This window comes from Schistocerca serialis, chromosome 6, assembly GCF_023864345.2.
Source record: "Schistocerca serialis cubense isolate TAMUIC-IGC-003099 chromosome 6, iqSchSeri2.2, whole genome shotgun sequence".
NCBI lineage: Eukaryota > Metazoa > Arthropoda > Insecta > Orthoptera > Acrididae > Schistocerca > Schistocerca serialis.
The window spans coordinates 450,322,007-450,344,514 of NC_064643.1; the positions used below are offsets into that span (position 1 = coordinate 450,322,007).

The 22,508-nt window shown below is 38.3% G+C and overlaps 1 protein-coding gene across 2 annotated transcripts in view; it reads right to left on the reverse strand.

Moving 5' to 3' along the window:
* The window catches only part of LOC126483851 (F-box only protein 28), a 108,052-nt gene that overhangs the window by 60,515 nt on the left and 25,029 nt on the right, over positions 1-22,508 (reverse strand). The window contains exons 1-2 of one of the 2 annotated variants that reach the window (XM_050107067.1): positions 7,679-7,818; positions 7,309-7,511 (exon numbers count right to left, since the gene is read on the reverse strand). In XM_050107067.1, coding sequence (XP_049963024.1) covers positions 7,309-7,350 — 42 coding nt within the window. In that variant the 5' untranslated portion in view covers positions 7,351-7,511; positions 7,679-7,818. Of the gene's footprint in view, positions 1-7,308; positions 7,512-7,678; positions 7,928-22,508 lie in introns of those variants that run through there. The other variant, XM_050107066.1, reaches the window with a different exon arrangement.

Here is a 22,508-nt window from a genome sequence, read left to right on the forward strand (position 1 = left end):
CTCCACTTTGGCACACATAAGACCACATTACATGTTTTATATTTCCTCAAACATATATGTTTTATAAACCAACCCCTTCAGAAAGATGTGCACTGCAAAATGAACATATTTTTGAAAAATTGATTTTTTTTTTTTTTCAAATTTTTTATGTCCTATCTCAAATGCCCAAATGGGGGTAGGGAGCACCACTAACAAGTTTTTGCCCCGGTTCAGAAATATCATAGATCTGGGGCTGGTATCTAATGTAACCACATTTCAACCACTTCCCTTCTAAACTGTCATGTTAAAGTGTCCACACAATAACAATCTTTCGTGGCTGCCCAGGTTGGATGTCAGTATTTTCTATTTCATCCACTGTCATTTTTACACTTAGCTGCCTAGGATACATATCGTTTTGCACATGCACTTCTCCATTACATTTTATAAAAACGAAAAGAATCAATTTTTCACAAAATAATTTAATTGGATGGATTAAAAAATCTATCCACCAATCGGTGGCAGAACACATACACAAAAGAGGGTTGTAATTAGGCAAGCTTTCGGAGCCAGTGCTCCTTCTTCAGCAGAAGGGTTGGAGGGGAAGAAAGAGGGGTGAAGGAAAAGGACTGGAGAGGTCTAGGAAAAGGGACAGGTTTCAGGAAAGTCGCCCAGAACTGTGGGTCAGGGGAGACTTTCCGCACAGGATGAGAAGGAAAGACTGATTGATGGAAACTGCTTCGGACAAAATTTGAAAACCTCAGAGCTTAAAGGTGGAAGCCAAGGTAATACACAAATTTGATATGCAGGTGGACTGGTCCCTATTGTAGTATCAGTTTACTGTAGGCCAGAAGAAGAAAAAGGTGCACATCATTTCAGTCTGTAAGCACTGTCAACAACCTATACACAGAGCTACTGACCTACCTCACTGACACCCAACCATTGTTGTTGTTCTTATATTAGAAATTTATTCACCCAGATAGCACAAAAATACACAATAGTTATTACTTTCAGTGGAATAAAATCATCATCTTTAGATTATTTGCAGAGAAAAAGTTTTTACACGCCAATCCATTTCATTGACCCTATAAAAATTGTTTTTATACAAATGATATGAAGATGGCAATTTAATTTTGCTGTAGTAATCATTGCACATTTTTATGTGATCTGGGCAAATAAACTTCTGTAACAAGAGCAACAACTGTGTTTAGATTCTGAGATCGCCTCCAATACAGCTGACAATGTTAGGTATCATCATTTATTGACACCCATTTTGGTAAAAATATGGAAAATATATCATTCTCATGTATGACGACTCTCCTGAATAGCTCTCATGTGGAAACCAACATGTTATCTGCAAGCTACGATCAAATGAATTTGTGAGGGTATGGAAATTATGCTGAATGAAAGTTGGGAATTTTTTCCGTTAAGTGTGCGAGGTGTGAAGTTTTCTGTACCTTGTCGTCAATAAATGACCAAGAGTACTGAGAATTTTATTATAAAGGTTACATTATTTAGATACTATGCAAGCATATCATTTCTATACAGGGTGAAGAAAAAAATGCCACACTTGGCGGTCGGTATGCGATTCCTCATCCTCATTACTTGTGGACAAAGATTACCAGTTTCCAATAGGTCTTGCTCCAGGTGACAAAAAACATTCTTACCAGTATGGCACCTTTGAGCATACTGTGCAGCATATGCATGAGCAGCAGCAGCAGCTTGTTTATTGGATGCACCCAGCACCAAATGTACATTGAAGTATTCATCATTTGTGTACTCCTTCGGGAACCCCCCCCCCCCCCCCCCTAAGTGAACTTGACAGAACCAGTTATGATTGAGCACTGTGCAATTAGTACACACACGAATGCAGTTTAACGGTCACACTATCATGTGACAGGCTATTGCCATGTGACATAATGATGTTCTGCTTATAAATGATGAGAACAAGGGAATGGACATCTAAAAGATAAAAAAGGAACCAGACAAGGATTCAAACCATAGCTCCATGGTGGGTTTGGGTTTGATGTCCCACCAGTCCACTGAGTGATCTATGATGGCTGAAACGGTAGTGGAGGGTGATACACATTCCTTAATACATTCCAATGCACTGTATGATATGATGGTGTTGCTAGATACTCTTCAGACATGTATTTTCAAAAAGCACCCTATCTGATTTTGCTTCATAAGCTTTTGTTGTGAATCTGGACGAAGAATCACATGCTGACTGCCATGAGAGGCATTTCTTTCTTCACCCTGTATATAGGATATTCTGTATTGGTTCAGTAACATTTTGCATCTTATTATTTGTTTTAGGTATGTCTTGGAAAATGTGAGATTGGAGTTTGTCAGCAAATATTTCTACATCACAGCAGGTGCTGCATGGAGTATCTTGCTCTACAAGAATTGCCCGTGAAAACTCGGACAATAATGTATACACATTTGATGCTGAAAATTTTGAAAGGTCCAAAGTTAGTGTGAGCTAAGCATATCCACTCAATATACAACTCTGTGTATAAGCATACAATAAATGTTTATTATTGTACATAATTATGAAAAGCCATTTTGGAGAAGTTTAATACAGAAAGATTACCAATTAATTTCAATTTGATGAAGACATCCATGTCAGGTATTTGATATGTTTATGCCACCCAGAACCCTTTCAAAGTACAACTCGCTACAGCCATCGCTACATCAACTAGATAAACAAAATATCCAAACAGATATGTGACAGGACTGAATACTTTCTATTAAACAGACCTCAGTCAGTCATTCTTAAGGAGGAATCATTTTAAAAGCAAAGGTAATATCCCATGTACCTCAAGGTAGTGTGATGGGGTCGCTGCTGTTCACAATATATTTAAGTGGAGTTGGAATGCCCTATCCCGACAATGTTAAATTTAATGACTTGGCTTCCCTGTATTTCAAGAACAACAGTAGCCATTGACATGAAACTTTTACAGGACATTAAACTGTATGTTCTGAGTCTACTGAAGTACAATAATTGAATTTTAGCCACTGCTTTCAGAAATAAAAATTTTTAACTATACAGTTAAAATTTTGTGTACTTTTTTTGTATGTTATCCTAAATAATTTTAATTATACATAACATTATGTTCTTATTTTAGTTCAGTACACTCAGGATATGTATGTTATTATTCCCTGAAACTTGAATACTCTACTCGAAGTGGTTTCAGACATTTAGGGAAAAATGCAACAGAAAATGTAAATTTTCAGGAACGACTTCTAAAATTTCAAAAGACTGTAACTCACTTAATATATGCTTAATTTTTTATTACTCAAAGGCACCCTGCACCATACAATAAATCATCCTCTTGATCTTTTTCCAAGTTTTTTCTTCTTTTCTTCTTTCTGGAGTCCTTAGTGGCCAACTGGTGCTGCATACTCTGCTTTATCAATGCAAACCTTGTCCATCCATTCAAGTTCTCTGATGCAGTTTGCTCCAGAAATTATTCCCATATGCTATATTACTTTCAAGCAGTAACATCATCACTGACCCCCAACTTTAGTGTCTTCATTCCAAAAAAACATATTTTGGTAAGTGAGTCCATATAACATTATTGAACAACTCATTGTGATTTTGAGTCTGACCATGCAGACACTTCTTCAATAACTCAGGATTTTCCAGGTCTCTGTAAGTAGGTTTTATGATACCCATGACTGCTGCTGGGATGGAATGTTTATGGTTGTATGAACTGTTTGAGTACTGGGCATTGCAGTAATTGCGCCATGAATCAGGTCCAGGAGGACAAAGGTGGTGTACTGGTTATTCATCAGTTCACAGTTTGTGGAAGAAGGTAGCCCATAGTGCCTGCTTCATTTTCAACAAATCCTTAGTATTATTTCTAATGGCCAACCCACAATACTGCTGTAGTTCATCAATCATTTTGTCTGTCAGCCAGCCTCATATGGTTTTGCCATCAGAAAGTTTCTTGTCTCTCAAACTTTGTTTCAACTTCCTCAACCTGGTGCCCATCCACTTCTGGACATGATCGACACATTCCAGTTTTGTGATAATCTTCTCACCATAAGGCTGAGCGGCTAATACACTGTTGTATGCTTTTGAGTCTCCATCACCTAAGAATGGTTCAAATGGCTCTGAGCACTATGGGACTTAACTGCAGTGGTCATCAGTTCCCTAGAACTTAGAACTACTTAAACCTAACCAACCTAAGGACATCACACACATCCATGCCCGACGCAGGATTCGAACCTGGGACCGTAGCTGTCGCGCGGTTCCAAACTGTAGCACCTAGAACTGCTCGGCCACTCCATCCGGCTCCATCACCTAAGAACTTAGTGTAACACACTCCCCTTTCGTTCACAGATCGACTTAAAATTTTAATAGCAGCACCACTTGTTCTTTTATAATTTCTGTCATAGATATGCCCTTACACTTATAACAATATTTGGTTAAAATCTGGAAATCTATTATCTTTCCAGTATCCACACTGGTCACCATAGCAACAGAATTCTTAGAACTGTAGTTGCACTTCTGCCAAGTGCCATCAAAAGCTGCTGGTATGTCAGTCATATCATCATTTATTTCAACAGCTTCATTTGCAGCACCCTTCATTGACTAACATGCAACAGATACCACAGCAGCCCCGATAAACCCTGCATACTTGTCGATTTTACAAGGTGGGCATGGCATATTCATCATGGCATACATTGTTTCTGCTGCAGTGTGTCCTTTGCCAATAGCTCTCAATACATAAAAACACCTAACATTTACTTCAAAATAATTATCTTTACACTTACCAGAATTCCAAAATGAATAGTTACAACTGGCACACTTAATGATAAGTTTCCTGGCTAGTCCATTTGATACCTAACTGGCCCTCCACATATTTCACAATACACACATTCACCTAACACCCTTGTTAGGATGTTTAAATCTATCAGAATATAACCTAACCTACCATTTACATCACTTTAATGTTGAGAAAACTGTGTATCACAACATTTTATTTTAATCTTCAAAGCACTAATGGGTCTTTCTCTAGATACTGATAAGGTGCATTGTCTGTAACTTCACACGCCACATGTTGAACACAATGTTTCCCATTATTCGAAAATCTACTAGCATGAAACCCATGTTTCTTAAAAACATTTCGTTTTGGCATCATACTTACCTTTTGAGAGATTTGCCAATCTATTAATCACTTTTTCTTGGAAAAACATTAGCACTTCGACATGCAACGCATGTTTATATTACAAAACAATACGATACTGTTTCTGACAGTGCTACCATTACAAACACATAATTTAACCTGAATGAGATTTTCACTCTGCAGGCGCTGATATGAAACTTCGTGGCAGATTGAAGCCGTGTGTCGGACCAAGGCTCAGACTCGGGACCTTTGCCTTTCACGGGGAAGTGCTCTACCATCTGAGCTACCCAAGCACGACTCTGGTCCGTCCTCACAGCTTTACTTCTGCCAGTACCTTGTCTCCTACCTTCCAAACTTTACAGAAGCTCTCCTGCGAACCGTGCACAACCATGGGTAGCAAAGGTCCCGAGTTCGAGTCTCGGTCCGGCACACACTTTTAATCTGCCAGGAAGTTTCATATCTGTGCACATACCGTTGCACAGTGAAAGTCTCATTGTAGAAACATCCTCCAGACTGTGGCTAAGCCATGTCTCCGCTATATCCTTTCTTTCAGGAGTGCCAGTTCTGCACGGTTCGCAGGAGAGCTTCTGTAAGGTTTGGAAGGTAGGAGACGAGGTATTGGCAGAAGTAAAGCTGTGAGGACGAGGCAGGAATCGTGCTTGGGTAGCTCAGATGGTAGAGCACTTGCCCGCGAAAGGCAAAGGTCCCGAGTTCGAGTCTCGGTCTGGCACACAGTTTTAATCTGCTAGGAAGTTTCACATAATTTAACCTTTATAACACAGCAATCCACAGCCTTCTATATAAAAAATTACCGATTTTATTAGATCTTGAAGTAATTCACGTAAAAATTTTAACTTTTTCTACCGGTGAAGATTATATTAAAAATAAATAAAATACTTCCCATGTGAGTTTATAAGTGATATATATATATCATTTTATTTGGAAAATTGCAAATTTTATAATGAGATAAAAATCTGAAAATGTGAAAAAAAAATTTCTGTTCTAACTCCCCTTAAATGAGTTGGCATATAGTTTCCATAGCTCAATGAGGCCATTCACAGATGGTGGAGTTGTGTACAGGGAGATGACGTTAGAAATGCACAGAGAGACTTGCAGATGATTAATGCTTGGTGTAGAAGTTGCCAGCTGAATCTAAATATAAATGAATGAAATGTGATGCTTTTAAATAGACGAAATGCTCTCGTATCATTTCCCTACGTGACTTGCAGTCAGTCATTGGAATCAGTCACAACCTCCAAGTGTCCAAGGTCTCTGTACAGAGCAATTTAAGGTAGAATGACAACATAAGTCTGACCATTAGTAAAGTATATGTCAGACTGAGATATATTGGAAGACTGCAAAGTAAGTGTAGTTCATATGGGAAAGAGGTCACTACAAAACCCTCATTCAATCATTTCTTTGTTTGTTGGTCAGGGACCATTATGAAGCTGCATTTTCAGGAGTGATAAAAGCAGATTCAAAGAGGAGTTGCACAAGACATCAGCAGTTTGTGCAGTCAGTGCAAGAGTGCCACAGAAAAGCTTGACATAATGCAGTTGGAAACATTATTAAGAAATACGATGGACACCACAAAATGTCTTAGCCACAATATTTTGAGTGTTCACCGTCCAAAATGAGCCGAGAAACATACTGCTTCCTCCAACATACATCTCACACACTGGCCACAATGCTCAATTTAAAGAAATTCTGAGAGAGCTGTTCCAGCAGTCTCTTTCTACATACTATCTGCAGGTGGAATAGCAAGTGCGGAAATTAATACTGAGGCACACTGCACCCTCTGTCACACACAGCATGGTGGCTTGCAGAGTACAAATGTAGATGCAGATGACTGTAAATGCTGACATTTCATAGCAACACCTATTTTCTCTATGCTCTAAAATTACTGTCCTTTTCAATTTATTTATTTGCTCATTAATTTTTTTATTACATTTAGAGACTAACAACATTTTGCATCAGCACTCTGTGTGGGAACCAGCAGACATCTAATAATTAGACTTAACAAAACAATAAAATTTCTTGTTTCCACTGAGGAGCCCACATTGGAAAGCAACCAGATAACCAAAGGGAAACATAGTATAAGAATAATGTACTGGCAAAGGGCCCATTTTCTCTGAATTTGCAAATATACATTTCTATGAGACACATCTTACATATCATTCTAATATTTATACTGTACCTCTAGGAGACAGTACAGATTTGAATACCCAATGGCATGCATGCATGCACACACATCAGTCAAGAAAAGTGACAAAAATTCACTACCAATTTCACTATGACCACTGCGTCTGCCTTTCACACCAATTATTTGCTATGTACATGGCACTAATTTTTATCCTAGCACCAGGTGAAGTACAACCTCGCTGAAAGTAACCTGTGGGGCTGAAAAGTAATTATGAACAGACTGGTGTCTTACATATGCAGAAGTGGCTGAATTCAGCAAAGTTAACTGATTTGGTGATTATGAAATTAGCTAGCAGATCAAGAAAATCCTCTCCATATACCATAGGTTTCTAACGAATCAAAAATTATATGCAAAATGTACCTACCTTTCCTGGTATGAAGCAACACATTCCATTAGAAATGAACTTCATAAAGGTCATTGAAAGCATAGACATTCGTGTCTCTATACCACTCAAAATGTCACAGTGTTTTGAGAGAGGATGATTTCTTCTCTCAGACTCACGTCTTGGAAGCTGTGACTTTATCGACTTCATACATCTTGAATGATATTTTTCAGCTTTCAAAAACCCACTGGTCAGTAATTTTCCACAAATTCTATTAAACCGCTGACACACCTATAAAATACATTCATTTAACAAATTATGTAATACATCATTAAAACGAAAATCATACCATTTTAAAAGAGGAAAAAAATCTGAGCATGCAGTATGTAAACTATAGAAACAAAAAGCAATAATGATCAACCTGTCAAAGTACAATCCTACAACACACACATGTAGGCAACATAGTCATTAATGAACTACACACTAGATGTATTACAAGAACACAGAAACAGGTATAATTTGCAGGATAAATTACTGTATCAATAACTGTGTTTGTGTTCTCTTTTATTATTCTAAAGTCATTAACTTTGAATCCGCATAACTGAAAAACTCCTGGTGGATCTGAATGCCTACAAACAACAACATTTATTGGCACACTGTACTCTGTCAATCCCATCATGAAGGAGACCTTTCATGGATGTGGAAAGTGTCTAGTTACATATTAACTTCTGTAAAATATACTAACAAAAACTTATGACTAGCTCCAATCTGCTCAAACTGATAATTACAGTAATTACTTCTAGACAGCTTCATACGCATACCTTAGAAGAAAAAGGGTTACTTTAAAAAATGTCACTGCTACTCTTTTTACACTACTCGATTGCTGTTATGATACAACACTTCAAACGAAGCATTTTAACTTCACAGACCACTATTAGCTGTTTATACAAGGTCTGTTCAAAAAACTCCTGAACATTCGTAATTTCACGCTAATGGTGTGTCAGAGAGAAATGTGGTTGGGATCCCTGCACACGCCTGTGTTTAATGTGTAACCACGAGAAGTTGCATTGTTGTATGTCTGTTAGTTATTGTTCAGTGCTGTATTGAGTAGAACATTGTGCCACACAGTTTGTGAATTTGAGATGGCAGAGTTAGATGAATAATATGTCTGCATTAAATTTTGTGTCAAACTCACGAAAACTTTTACAGAGGCACACCAAATGATGCAGCAAGCCTACGGTGATGAGTGCTTAAGCCATACACGGTCTTATGAATGGTTCACATGGTTTATAAATGGTGGCATGGAAGTTAAAGATGACCCTCATTCAGGATGCCCTTTGTCATTTATCAACAACACTCACATCAGGAACATCAAGGAAATTGTGTGTGCCAATCAAAGACTGACTGTCCAAGACATTGCAGAAGAATGTAACATTTCAGCTGGATTATGTCACAAAATCTTTACACAGCATCTTGGAGCACATCATGTCGCCGTCCAGTTCATCCCACGACTCATGAGTCAAGACCAGGAAGACCTTCATCTCGCAATCTGTGAACAGCTTTTGGATCACGCAAATGGGAACGAGATGTTCCTTAAGAGAATCATAGCTGGTGATGAGATATGAGTTCACAGTTATGATGTTGAGACCAAGGTCCACTCTTCACAATGCATTGGGGAAAGAGTCTCCAAGACCAAGGTCTAATGTCAAAGCCATACCGATAGTTTTGCTTGACTTCGAAGGATTAGTTCAACAGGAATTCATGCCACAGGGACAAATTGTTAATCAATGGTACTATCAGGACATGTTGCAAAGCCAGTGGGAAAATGTGAGAAGCAAATGGTCTGCAATGTGGTAAGATAATTCATAGCCCTTGCATTACAATAATGCACCTGCACATTCATCCCTGCTGGTGTGTGACAACTGCACAAAAAACAAAATCACTGTGCTGCCTCATTCTCCATACTTTCCTGATCTGGCCCCTAAGGACTTTTTTTTTATTTCCACAGTTGAAAACCCTGTTGAAAGGACGAAGATTTGCAACAACAGACGAGACAAAATAAAATTTGCAGACGGCGCTTCATGCAATCCAGCAAAAGGCATACCAAGACTACTTCCAAAAGTGGAAACGGCATTGGGAGTGGTGGTATCAATTGTGGAGGAGAGCATTTCGAAAGATGCCGAGCACAATAAGTGAAATGTAAGGGTAGAAAAATTTTGTGGACAAAGTTCCAGTTGTAATTTAACTGCACTTTTTAAACTGCTGTAATACATATGGACTAATAGTCAAATAATTAACCCACTTTGAAATAGTAAATATTTAAAAACCTGTGAGTTACACGGCTCAATAAAATTAAATTCCAATGTTAGGTTAAAACCACAAAATTCCCTGATATTTTAGAAAATTCCTGAAATTCCAAGATATTTCCCTGATTTTTCCAGGTTAAATGTAATCCCCAGAGAATCCCAGGTTTTCCAGAAAAATCATCACCCTGGTAATATACACTGAATAATCCTTACACCCATGGACATATAATGACAGTGAAACTATAATGTGTACTTAAAACATACTTAGGCAAGTTTCATGCTGTAAACATTACTTTGTATGCAACGTGGAACATCACTAATATTCAATCAGTTTTAAGTTAGCACAATGTCTTGTACACAAATCATAAAATAATTAATTTTCTTAAAAGAAAAAGTGCAACATAAAATATTTTGAGCAAAATATTAAGTACTTGTTCTCCTCTGACATGTTGCTCAGACCCAATGACAATAAATTTTTCTAGATAGACTGAAATGTTATTGTTACAACCTACTATATGATATTAATAATCATCAATGTTTTGCACTGACAATGGAATTATTCATACAACTGGTTAATGATAATGGCCGGAAGTGTATTGTGTACATAGCGTTCACAATAGTATAGCACATCCATACATCTGCATCTTCATCTACATCTACATAGGTACTCCGCAAGCCACTGTATGGCTCATGGCGGAGGGCACCCTGTATCACTACCTGTCCTGTTCCACTCACAAACAGAGCAAAGGAAAAACAACCATCTATATGCCTCCATAAGAGCCCTAATTTCTCATATCTTATCTTCATGGTCCTCATGTGCAATGTATGTTGGCGGCAGTAGAATTATTCAACATCAGCTTCAAATACCAGTTCTTTAAGTTTTCTCAATAGTGCTTCTCAAAAAGAATGTCACCTTCCCTCCAGGGATTCCCATTTGAGTTCCCGAAGCATCTCCATAACACTTACACATAGTTCACACCTACCAGTAACAAATCTAGCAGTCCGCCTCCAAATTGCTTCAATGTCTTCCTTCAATCCAAGCTGGTACAGATCCCAAACACTCAAGCAGTACTCAAGAACAGGTCGCACCAACGTCCTATATGTGGTCTCCTTTACAGGTGAACCATCCTTTCCTAAAATTCTCCCAATAAACTGAAGTCAACCATTCACCTTCCCTACCACAGTTCTCACACACTCATTCCACTTCATATCGCTTTGCAACATTATGCCCAGGTATTTAAATGACCTGACTGTGCCAAGCAGGACATTAGTAACACTGTATCTGAACATTACAAGTGCTCTAGAGCACTTGCCCGTGAAAGGCAAAGATCTCAAGTTTGAGTCTAGGTCTGGCACACAGTTTTAATTCTGCCAGGAAGTTTCATATCAGCGCACACTCCGCTGTAGAGTGAAAATCTCATTCTGGAAACATCCCTCAGGCTGTGGCTATGCCATGTCTCCGCAATATCCTTTCTTCCAGGAGTGCTAGTTCTGCAAGGTTCAGAAGAGCTTCTGTGAAGTTTGGAAGGTAGGAGATGACATACTACAAAATTGAAGCTGTGAGGACAGGTCATGAGTCGTGCACGAGTAGCTCAGTCAGTAGACCACTTGCCCGTGAAAGGCAAAGGTCCAGAGTTCAAGTCTCGCTCCAGCATATAGTTTTAATTCTGCCAGGAAGTTTCAGAAATGACACTTTTATGCAAAGACAATAATTACACTGAAGTCACCACAATTCTAGGAGATCTACTGGACATTACAAAAGACAGGACAAGGTTCTTATTATGAAACACGTTCACCACAGATGGCGATGCATGCTCTGAAAGATGCTCCCATACTGGCTACAAAATTGGTAACGAGTTCTTGTGGTAAGGCATTCCATTCTTCTATCAGTGTGGTTGAAAACTGTCAGATAGTCATTAGTGCATGTGAACATGCTGTAATATATCTCCCCAAACCATCCGATATAGGCTCAATGAGATGTAAGTCTGGGAAATACGCAGGCCAGTAATTTGCTGAATATCCTCTCATTCCAAGAGCTCCTCCACCTACGCTGCTCAATGTGGCTGCTCATTGTCATCCACGAAAATGAACTCAGGGCCAAATATACCCCTGAAAAGACACATATTAGGGGAAGGAGTACAGTGTCACAATAAAATTGACCAGCAAGTGTACTGTGTTTGAAGATTGGAGGTCAGTAGGCCAATGCAACATTAAGCCTCCCCACACCATAAAATCCAAAGCATCAAAACAACCTTGTTTGACAATGTTCCTGGTTTCACTGTGTGTTTCTACCTCTCATAATTTGATGGTACGTCCAGCATTAACTAACATGATTGTTTTGGTGACATCATATTCCATGGGTGCACTTGTCCCCATATCTTTGAACAGAGTACACTCAAAGGTCAATGTTATTGAGACAATGCACCCCTTCCTTGTGTGTGCCTCTTCAGGGAAGCATTCAGCACTGACTTCATTTTATGGATGACAATGTGTGACTGCATCAAATTGCAAAAGTGGTGGAACGAAAGGATATTCAGCAAATGGATTGACCTGCCTGATCCCCCAACTTAAATCGCATTGAGGACATGAGAGATGTTTTGAGGAGGCACACTGTAGCACGTACACATGCACCAGTGACCCCCCAGGAGTTGTCAACTGCACTGTTGTAGGATTGGAACATTTTACCACATGAACCCCTTACCAATCTTGTGGCCAGCATGGAAGCACATTGCAAATCATTCACTGCTATCGGTGGCGATCACACACCCTATTAAGAACCATGTCCTGCCTTTTGTAATGTGCACGAGATCATCATAAATGGTGGTGATTTCAATGTAATAATTGTCTCTGAATAAAAGTGTCACTTCTATTCATCTCATCACATATTTCTTTTGGTTACCTTTTGCACTTTACAGTAGCAGTTCTTTCTAATGTATGGTTCAAGTTTCACCAAGCTGTTACTTGACAGTGACACCACGTGCAAAAGTTACTTTCGTACTTAAGTTTTGGACACCAGTGCATTTTACTGAAAACAAAAAGGTAGCATCTTGGCAAGTGTCCCTTCTTCCCTGTTAAACATAAAAAAATTAGTTTGGCACAGATGAATGTCCTCGCCATGACCACGGAAATGGTTTTCCCTAAAGCCGATATCCTTCCACAACACACAGATGGTTTAAGAAATTTGTGCATAATTGATTTACTGGCAGAGATTTGCATATTAACTTTATGTACTTGATTAACATACAGGCAATCAACCCGTGATTGCTATCATTCGATTTACAATTTCATCAGCTACAAGAATCTATGATTTGAAGTTAATTGTCTGTATTTATAGCATCCTCTTTCTTTCTATGGGCTGATGTGATGGTTGTCTTGGCTTTGCCAGTGTGAGTGTGAATAGGGTATAGGGCAATTTTTTGAGAGTGGAGGACCAATAACAAGTTACATGTAGCTTGTGCAGGCAGACCTCTGCCACAGATGAAGAAACTTACATAAAATTTCATATGCTGGGAAGAAATTGCGTAGTAAAAATTATGGTTTCATAATGTTATTGTGGTGGGTTAAACATGCAGCAATGAGGGTTTCTTTTTTTTTTTTTTTCAACAAATTGCTTTGTGGAAATAGAAAGTAATCTATTAATTTTGTATTGGTGTTTGGAAGATTTTAATGATATACAGTGCTGTCAAAGTCTGTGTAGATCAGGCCTATTGAGTTATACACTAACATTCTTTTAATCTATTCTGCTCATACAATATTTTGTGCCTCTGTGTTTGCAAATATTTTTTAGATCTATAATTACATTTAGTAGTGAAAAATTAGCTACCTGTGACTAACTTACAGAGCATGCATAAAGACCAGCAGATTTTATCAAGAACTTCTGTTCTGTAATCAAAAAATCACATAGTTCCATTTGATACCTGCATCTCGGTTCTTATTGTTATGATAATATCCCTAAAAGAGCATTATCAGCATCTTTAGCATGCCAAGAAGCACACAAAATGAAGTACCTGCCTCATCCCACATGTGTGACTTTATCAAAGAGCCCAGTTGTCTGAAATTTCCTTGTTATCAAATGAAGCAACTTGGAGGCCCGCATTGAAATGGTGCCAAAGCTCTGCCTCCAGAAAAACCACCCTGTTATCAATACTAGCTATAGCAAAACTATCCACAAGCACTGTCATGTTGGGCATTGTAAAAACCAAAAGACAACCTCAGCCCCGGGTGACCAACATGTGTCTCCCAATAAATCAAAATGACTCTGCTTGTAGAAGGTGCACATGGATAACTGTTCCCCAAAGCCAAAACATTTATAGTTGTTTACACAGTGTGTTAAGTTGGCAGTGCAGTATTACAAGCTCGAGCTTGTTTGCCATGATATATCCACCAATATTAGACTAACATTTTATGGAAAAAAGGGAATATAGCATTGAAACAGGAATGTCATTCCCCGAAGGATAAAACCAAATTTCTGTTGAAAAACTGAATTGTATGTCCACTCCCAGTGACAGTAACAAACATGTTGAGAATGATGCAGTGTCTTCCAACAACGCAAGTGGAATCACTAGCCATAACAAAACATTTCATTGCTAATTCAGTGAAAGAACAGCTAACGTGATTCAAGTTATCTGTGGCAGGTTTGAATGCTATTACCATTTGCACAATTACTGTCTGAAAACACTCAGATAATTTTCCTTCTTGATTTTGACAGTTTTCAACATTTATTAGTCACGTTTTTGAAAACACTGCAGTGCTGCAGATCCCTGTTCAAAGAAACAGTTGTTAATTCCTGACTAAGTTTTGAAAAGAGGCAGCTGTAATCATCCCTTTTGATAATTTTAGAGAGTAATCCACTCCTACAATGTTAATCATCTTAAAATTTTAATCATTTTAAAAACTGACACAGTTCAGAAGAACAAATTCCCATCCTCACACACACACACACAAAATCACAACTGCCCTTTTGCTGTTCACAGTTTAATGTTTGTCATTAATTTCTCTGGCGAACTGGCCTGTCAAGCTCTCTTCGGAGTTGGGCGATAGACATAACCAGCAGTCCACCTTAAGATTGTTGTCAAAGCTCCAGTGATGTTGTAGAAGCCAGAAAACATTACGGTACCTGAAGTTTTCTATGTGCTATATATAATGCTTCTGAGTCCAGGTCCTCGATCTTTTAAATAAGCATCATAAATATACAATGGCATTCACTGCATGATATGAGAAATGCACATTTTTGGTTATTCACTTACTTTTTCTGATCATATTCTCAGCATTAAATTATTATTAATAAATCATGGTGGAGAAACACACTCATTTATATTAATTTTTGACTGGTCAGAGTCACCTGATTATTTAAAGGTTGGGCATATATCAACTGAAGGAGGGGCATGTGTTAGAGACTAGCTGCAGCATATACAATGCCTGAAGTTTAATGAAGACCGTTTGGTTGTAATCACACAGTGGACACACGCACACAACTCAGACACACTACACAGAAAGAACTTTTTTGATAACTTAAAAATATCCAACAGTTTTCTTTTCAATGGGCTTGCCTGCCATTCAACACCTCCTCTATGTGATTTACCCTAATTCAAGTTGTTATTCCACTTGGCTGTCACAAACAGAGCATGGAAATGTTACAAGACTGAGAGATCTGTTTTGTCAGCTATGTGTTACAATGTAAATAGACTGCCCCCTTGAAGGAGGTGAGGAAAAAAAAAGAAAAAAAAAAGTCTGTAGATTCAGGCTACAAAACTGATATATTCTCCTTGCACTGTTGGTAGAATTCTATTAGATGTAATGTGTCACCAAAGAAAAAGAGGTCATGAAAGAGGTCTTCAGTACACATGTATGTATATGTGCTTGTGGAATACACCTTCTACTTCTGCCATAAACCCTAAACTGCCTGGCAAACTGAGAAGCACACATTTCAAAATTGATGCAATGTGACAGCAAACACTCAGCCATCACAGATGACCAAAAGAGGGTGGAACTGTTTAAGCTTAACACTCAGATCCAGGCCATCAACAGCAGGCAGAAAAGCTGATTCAGCTGTGCCAAATAAAGTATGCTGCTGTTCCTTTACTTTTGACCTTGCAGAAAGGAAAAAAAGGGTGCAGAGACAAACATCACTAATAACTAATAAATGGCTTTCATTATGCTGTGAAACATAAATGAACTTGAGAACATATATACTTCATGTAGAGACAATACATTTTACACCTTAAGGCAATCCACACGGAAAAGATGATTACAGTGAGAATATACTGAACGCAGAGTTTTCTGTCCTTATGATTGCCAATATACTACCCCTTCCGCTCATTTCACTACAGATTTTCAAGTAATTGCTGTAAGCATGGGTCTATCATTAACCTTAAGAGAATATTCTGTTTATTTCAATCAATGCGAAGTGCAGATCCACATTTGCCTCCATATACATCACCCTTTCCTGTATCTTCTGTCGCTGAATAAGCATAACATTATGTTGACATATTTGAGCCAAATCTGCCCATACAAGCCACAGTTATCATAGCAGTACATTATCTATCTCAGCAGAGAAGACTTTGGAGCATGTGATGAAGTGCTCATTTGCCTGGGTTACATAGAGCAGGGGTCTTAGGTTAACCAACTGGATTGCCTGGCTTGTACAAAGCTGTGCCAAGGGCTGGATGGATGTTGAGGTGAAACAGTCATCAGTGAATAAAGATTCTGATAATCTGTCACACCTCAGTTGTATAGGGCTTATCCAGTCAAAGAGGGTCCTAATTCACTTTTAGAGCAGTTATAGAAGGGTCCATTGATAACACAACTCTAGATGCTGATTCATGCAGCAGCTTTCCCTGTGGAAACAACTACTCATAGACTTGTTTTTGCCCACATAAGACTTGTATTACAGCCACAGCTGTAACCGTACACTCAGTGCATGTTTCAGCAATGAACATCTGGTGTAATATTGTGTGTCACAGAGCAGGGATCTTAAATTACTCACCTGGATTGTCTCACTAGTACAAACCTACAACAAGAGCTGGGTGGCTGTGAGATGAAACGGTCATCATTGGAAAACATTTCAGTAACCTACCACACTTCAGCTGTATAGGACTTACCCAGTCAAACAGGGCCCTTATTTCCCTAAGTGAGAGAACCCGCCTGCTGTGAGGATATCTTCATAACTCTCTTTCATCCTAGTGTCTGACTGACCTGCCACCTTTTTCTAGCTTCCACAAACTATCCCTCTTTTCACCTTGAGGAAGGAACAAACAGCTGCTAAAACAAGGAATAATTTCTTGTGCTTTCACATTTGACTATAAGCAATAGTAAGAATTTTACCATCTTAACGGCAAGTTTGGCCAGTCATTTTCTCTCAAAATTTCATTATTTTTCATTAAATTCAGTACTTGCTGAGCTACTTGTGTGTGTGTGTGTGTGTGTGTGTTTTTATAAAAAAATAAAAATAAAATAAAATAAAATAAAAAAAGAGCAGAGTGCCACACAAAGCCTCTAAACCTTTGGATGCAATTATGTTGTTGTGGCCTTCAGTCTGAAGAATGATTTGATGTGAGCTCTCCACAACTGTCTATCCTGTGCAAGACTCTTCATCTCTGCACAACTATTGCTACCTATTTCCGTTTGAATTTTGGTACTGTAGCCAAATCTTCTCTCCCTCTACACTTTTTACCTCCAACACTTGCCTCCATTACTAAAGTGACTATTCCTGGATGCCTCAGGATAAGTTCTATCAGCAGATTCCTTCTTTAATTAAGTTTGCCATATATTTATTTTCTCCCCAATTCAATTCAGTACTTCTTGACTTGCTATTTGTACTACGCATCTAACATTCAGCAATCTTCTATAGCATTGCACTTCGAAACTTTCTATTCTCTTCTTGTCTGAACTGTTTAACATTTATGTTTCACTAGTGTACTAGGTTACACTATAGACAAATACCTTCAGAAAATATTTCCTAGCACTTGAATTGATATTAGATGAAAACAAATTTATCTTCTTCATTAGCACTTTTCTTGCCATTGCCAGTCCACATTTCATATCCTTTCTACTTCAGCCATCATCAGTTTTTTGCTGCCTAAATAGCAAAACTCATCTACTACTTTCACATCTTGTTTCCCTCAGCATCACTTGATTTAATTCAACAACATTCCATTATCCTTGTTTTGTTTTTGTTGATGTTCATCTTATATCCTCCTTTCAAGATGCTGACCATTCCATTCAACTACTGTTCCAAGTCACTTGCTGTCTCGAACAGAGTTACAGTGTCACTGGCAAAACTGGAAGTATTTTTTTCCCCTTGAACTTTAATTCCTCCTCCAATTGTTTCTTTTGTCTCCTTTACTGCTCACTCAATAAACAGACTGAAGACCACTGGGGTTAGGCTACAACCCTGCCCCATTCCCTTCTCAGCTACAGCTTCTCTTCATTGTCCTTCAGCTCTTACAATTGCAGTCTGGTTTCTATAACACATTTGTTTTCCCTTACATAAATGTATAGCCAAGGTCTAAAGGAAGATGCCAACTTTAACTTTTCGAAACCAGTGAAGTGAAATAAAAATATATTTGCAGCTGACAATTGAATTTCATTCTGAAATTCACATTTTTCTTCTAAGGAATTAGAATTTTTACATTCTTCTTGAAGTGTGGGAATTTGTCTCATAAACTTGGTTACCAGGTGGAAAAGATTTTTAACGGTACATTCCTCCAAGGATCTCAATAATTCTGAAGGAATATTGTTTGCTTCAGGGAATGTCATCTGCTTTTGAATTAGGCATTTCAGTGCTCTGCAGCATTCTTCTTGCAGTACTGTATCTTCCATCTCATCTTCATCTACTTCCTCTTCCCTTTCAATATATTGTTTTCAAGTTTGTGTCCTTCGTATAGCCTTTCTATACACAAACTGATCACATCTTTCAGCCCTCCCTTCCTTGCTATGTACTGGTTGGCACCAGAGCTCTTTAAGTTCATATGGTTGTTTCTCTATTCACTGCAGGTTTCTTTGGTTTTCCTATACGTAGCATCTATCTACCCTATAGACACATATACTTCAAGAAATTTGCATTTCTCCACTACCCATTTTTTTATATTTCTTCTATGTCTATTAAATTGAATATTTCATATTTTATCCAGTTTTCTACTGCCATTCTATTTTTACCTGTACGTGTGTCTGGTGGCATCACTGTTTCACCTCTCACAATCACCCATTCATTTCTTTCCCCTGTTTCAGTCAACTGAGGCTTAACGCTGCCTTTGTAAGTCTCAACTACCAGCGATTCTTTCACTTTAGTCCCATATGCTTCATCTGCTACCTTTTACAATTTCTTCATTTTTAATCCGCAGTTCATAACCCATTAATTATGGTGGGAATCCTAATTATGGTTGGAATCCACATCTGCCATTTGAAATATTACGCCTTTTGAAATCTACTTTAGAAATGCCTTACTTAGGATTATGTAACCTTCCAATGTTTCAGATATTTTTTACGCACAGAATCTTTTTGTATGATTTTTAAACAAAATGCTATAAATGACTGAATTGCAATCTGAGCAAAATTCTACCATACAGCTTCCCCTTTCATCCCTTTCTCCCAATCCACTTTCTCCTACTAATTTTCCTTTACTTTTTTCCTAATTCCAAATTCCAGCCACCCACCACAATTAAATTTTCACCCTCCTTACCAATAGGAATAACTTCTTTTTTAAAATCATAGATTCTTTTAATCACATCTTAATCTGTGGAACTAGTTAATATATAAACTTGCACTAGTGACCAGTGTGGTGGGTGTCGGCTTTGTCTCTGTTGTGTGTGTGTGTGTTTGTTTGTTTTTGTAAGGGGGGGATGCGGGTGCTCGATAGTGTGCTCACTTTGTGTCTACCTTGGCAATCATAGTGCATTCGTTAAGGTGTTCATAGTTGTTAATCAGTATTCTTGTTTCCTTCTTCATTATCATACCTCCTCTTGCATCCACCCCCCCCCCCCCCCCCCCCATTTGATTTACTGTTAATAACCTTGTACTCATCCAACAGTTAACTAAGTTCCATTATATCTCATTTTAATGTAACCATTTCTCTTTTTAAATTATCTAATCTATCTGATTAAGGAGTCTTATATGGTATACACTGACCCACAGAATGCCAGATTTTTTTCCCAATTGCTCATACACAACAGTAATAATTTATCAAACCAATTTTCTTCATGTGTTTTTACTGCAAGCATGTTCTGTATTATGGAATATGTCCTGTTAATATCCATAACCAAGCACAGTTCTCTTACACATAAATGAAAATCAAGTTGCTCCCATTAACAGCTAGGGATCTATGGAATTCAATTAAGTGTGGCATCCAATGGTGGTTATTGACTCACATTCATACATTTGGCATCAGAAGGCTGCTGGCAGTAGCAAGGCCTAAGCTATGGGACTACAGTACCCCAAAGTTCACACCCAGCTATTGCTAGTTGGTCCCCTGAGAAGAGCAAAAGGACGGTAAGGGAGGATGATAGTAACGCAAAGGCTCAAGAGTGAATGTTTGCCAATCAAAAGAGGTACATTAAATTGACTCTTTTCATGTCTCTAGTGAAAGCATACATGTGTTTTTGGAAGACATGAAGAAATTAAGATCCCTATTGACACACTCCAAGGTTAAGTGTCCACACAGTATTAAACCAACTTCACTAACTTAGGAAGTAAAATGGAATTCTTCATTGTGCATAATATGTGGAAGTGTGAACTGGTCCTGTCTGCAGTGAGCTATGCCTTGGTATTTGGTTGATTTGAACTATCTCACTTTTCCACTCTGTTCCAAAAGAGTTGGAGATTTTGATTACAGGAGCTTATGAAGGATGACAATTACAGTGAAAGTGGAAGAAAATAAATTTTCAACAAAAATAACAATAATGAGAATAATATACAGAACTAAGAGCACTGATTCATGTTTGAGTGGTACCTCATGTTACGCTTCTCATAGCATTTTTGGCGTTCTATTAATTGTGCGCTGTTAGCGACCTGTTAAGGTACGATTCTGAACTTTTCTGTACTGTGGCAGAATGATGACTTTCTTATGTAACAGCACAAGCAATGTGTGCAAATACAGGATGGCAAACACTTTAACAAAAACAAAAAAGTTTTTAATTTTACCTAGTGCTTGATGAACCAACAGATGCGCACACACAGTGTAAGTATCACCCCAGTGCATCAGATGAGTAGGCAAATAAGCTGATGGAAGCCATGACAAATGTTACTGACCTAGGACTCTGCACAGGTGAACACACTGAATGGTCACAGAGGAGACTGTGACAGACAAGAAGACAGCCAAGGAAAGTAACCAAAGACAACTTTGTCTGAAAGCTTTACAATTTGTTTTAGTTAACTGATGTGTACTTTGGCGCACAAAGGTGGAAGTTTGTTCTTAGGAGCTGCATCAGCTGTAATGTGATTAAAATTTTGAGATGACTAGTGTTATGAGAGTGTTTGAGATGAATTTTTCTCTTAAATTATCAAAGGAATCAATATAGCTGTCTGTTTTTGAAGTTTAGTCACGATTATTATATCAAAGGAATCAATATAGCTGTCTGTTTTTGAAGTTTAGTCACGATTATTATATTTACAATATGTTCCTTTATTTATCAGTTCTGAGAACCTCCTGACTCTTTACTTTATCGGTCCACCTAATTTAGCAATGCATCTCAATGCTTCGCTTCTCTTCTGTTCCTATTTTCCCTCAGTCCATGATTCACTACCGTACAATGCTGCACTCCAAAAGTATATTCTCAGAAATTTTGTTCTCAAATTACGGTCTATTTTTTTATACTAGTGATTTCTTTGGCCAGGAATTCCCTCTTTGTCTGTGCTAGTCTGTTTTTTATGTTCTCCTTGCTTTGTCTGTAATGGGTTATTTTGCTTCCAATGTAGCATAATTTCTTAATCATCTTGAGGTTGAAGCTCTTCTCTCCATGTTTTTGGAGAGGGTCTGCCTCGAACAAAACACAATTTTATATTTTTTATTTTTATTCCTACACACGTCTTGCTGAAGTTTCAGCCTCATCAGTTTTTTTTCCTTCTATACAACAGGTAAAATGCTGTTTTGCTTGTACACATATAAATTTGATTTTTAAAGACAGTATTCACATATCTGAAAAAGGACAAAATTTTATATATGCTTTGTATTTGCTGGATTTTATGTAATTTAATGCAGTTGTTCCCCCCAAGAACCATGGAGGAGGGGGAGGAGGAGAGTAGTGTTTAACGTCCCATCGACAACGAGGTCATTAGAGATGGAGCGCAAGCTCGGGTGAGGGAAGGATGGGGAAGGAAATCGGCCATGCCCTTTCAAAGGAACCATCTCGGCATTTGCCTGAAGCGATTTAGGGAAATCACGGAAAACCTAAATCAGGATGGCCGGAGACGGGATTGAACCGTCGTCCTCCCGCATAAAGAACCGTGGACCTTACCGTTGGTGGGGAAGCTTGCGTGCCTCAGCGATACAGACAGCCGTACCGTAGATGCAACCACAACGGAGGAGTATCTGTTGAGAGGCCAGACAAACGTGCGGTTCCTGAAGAGGGGCA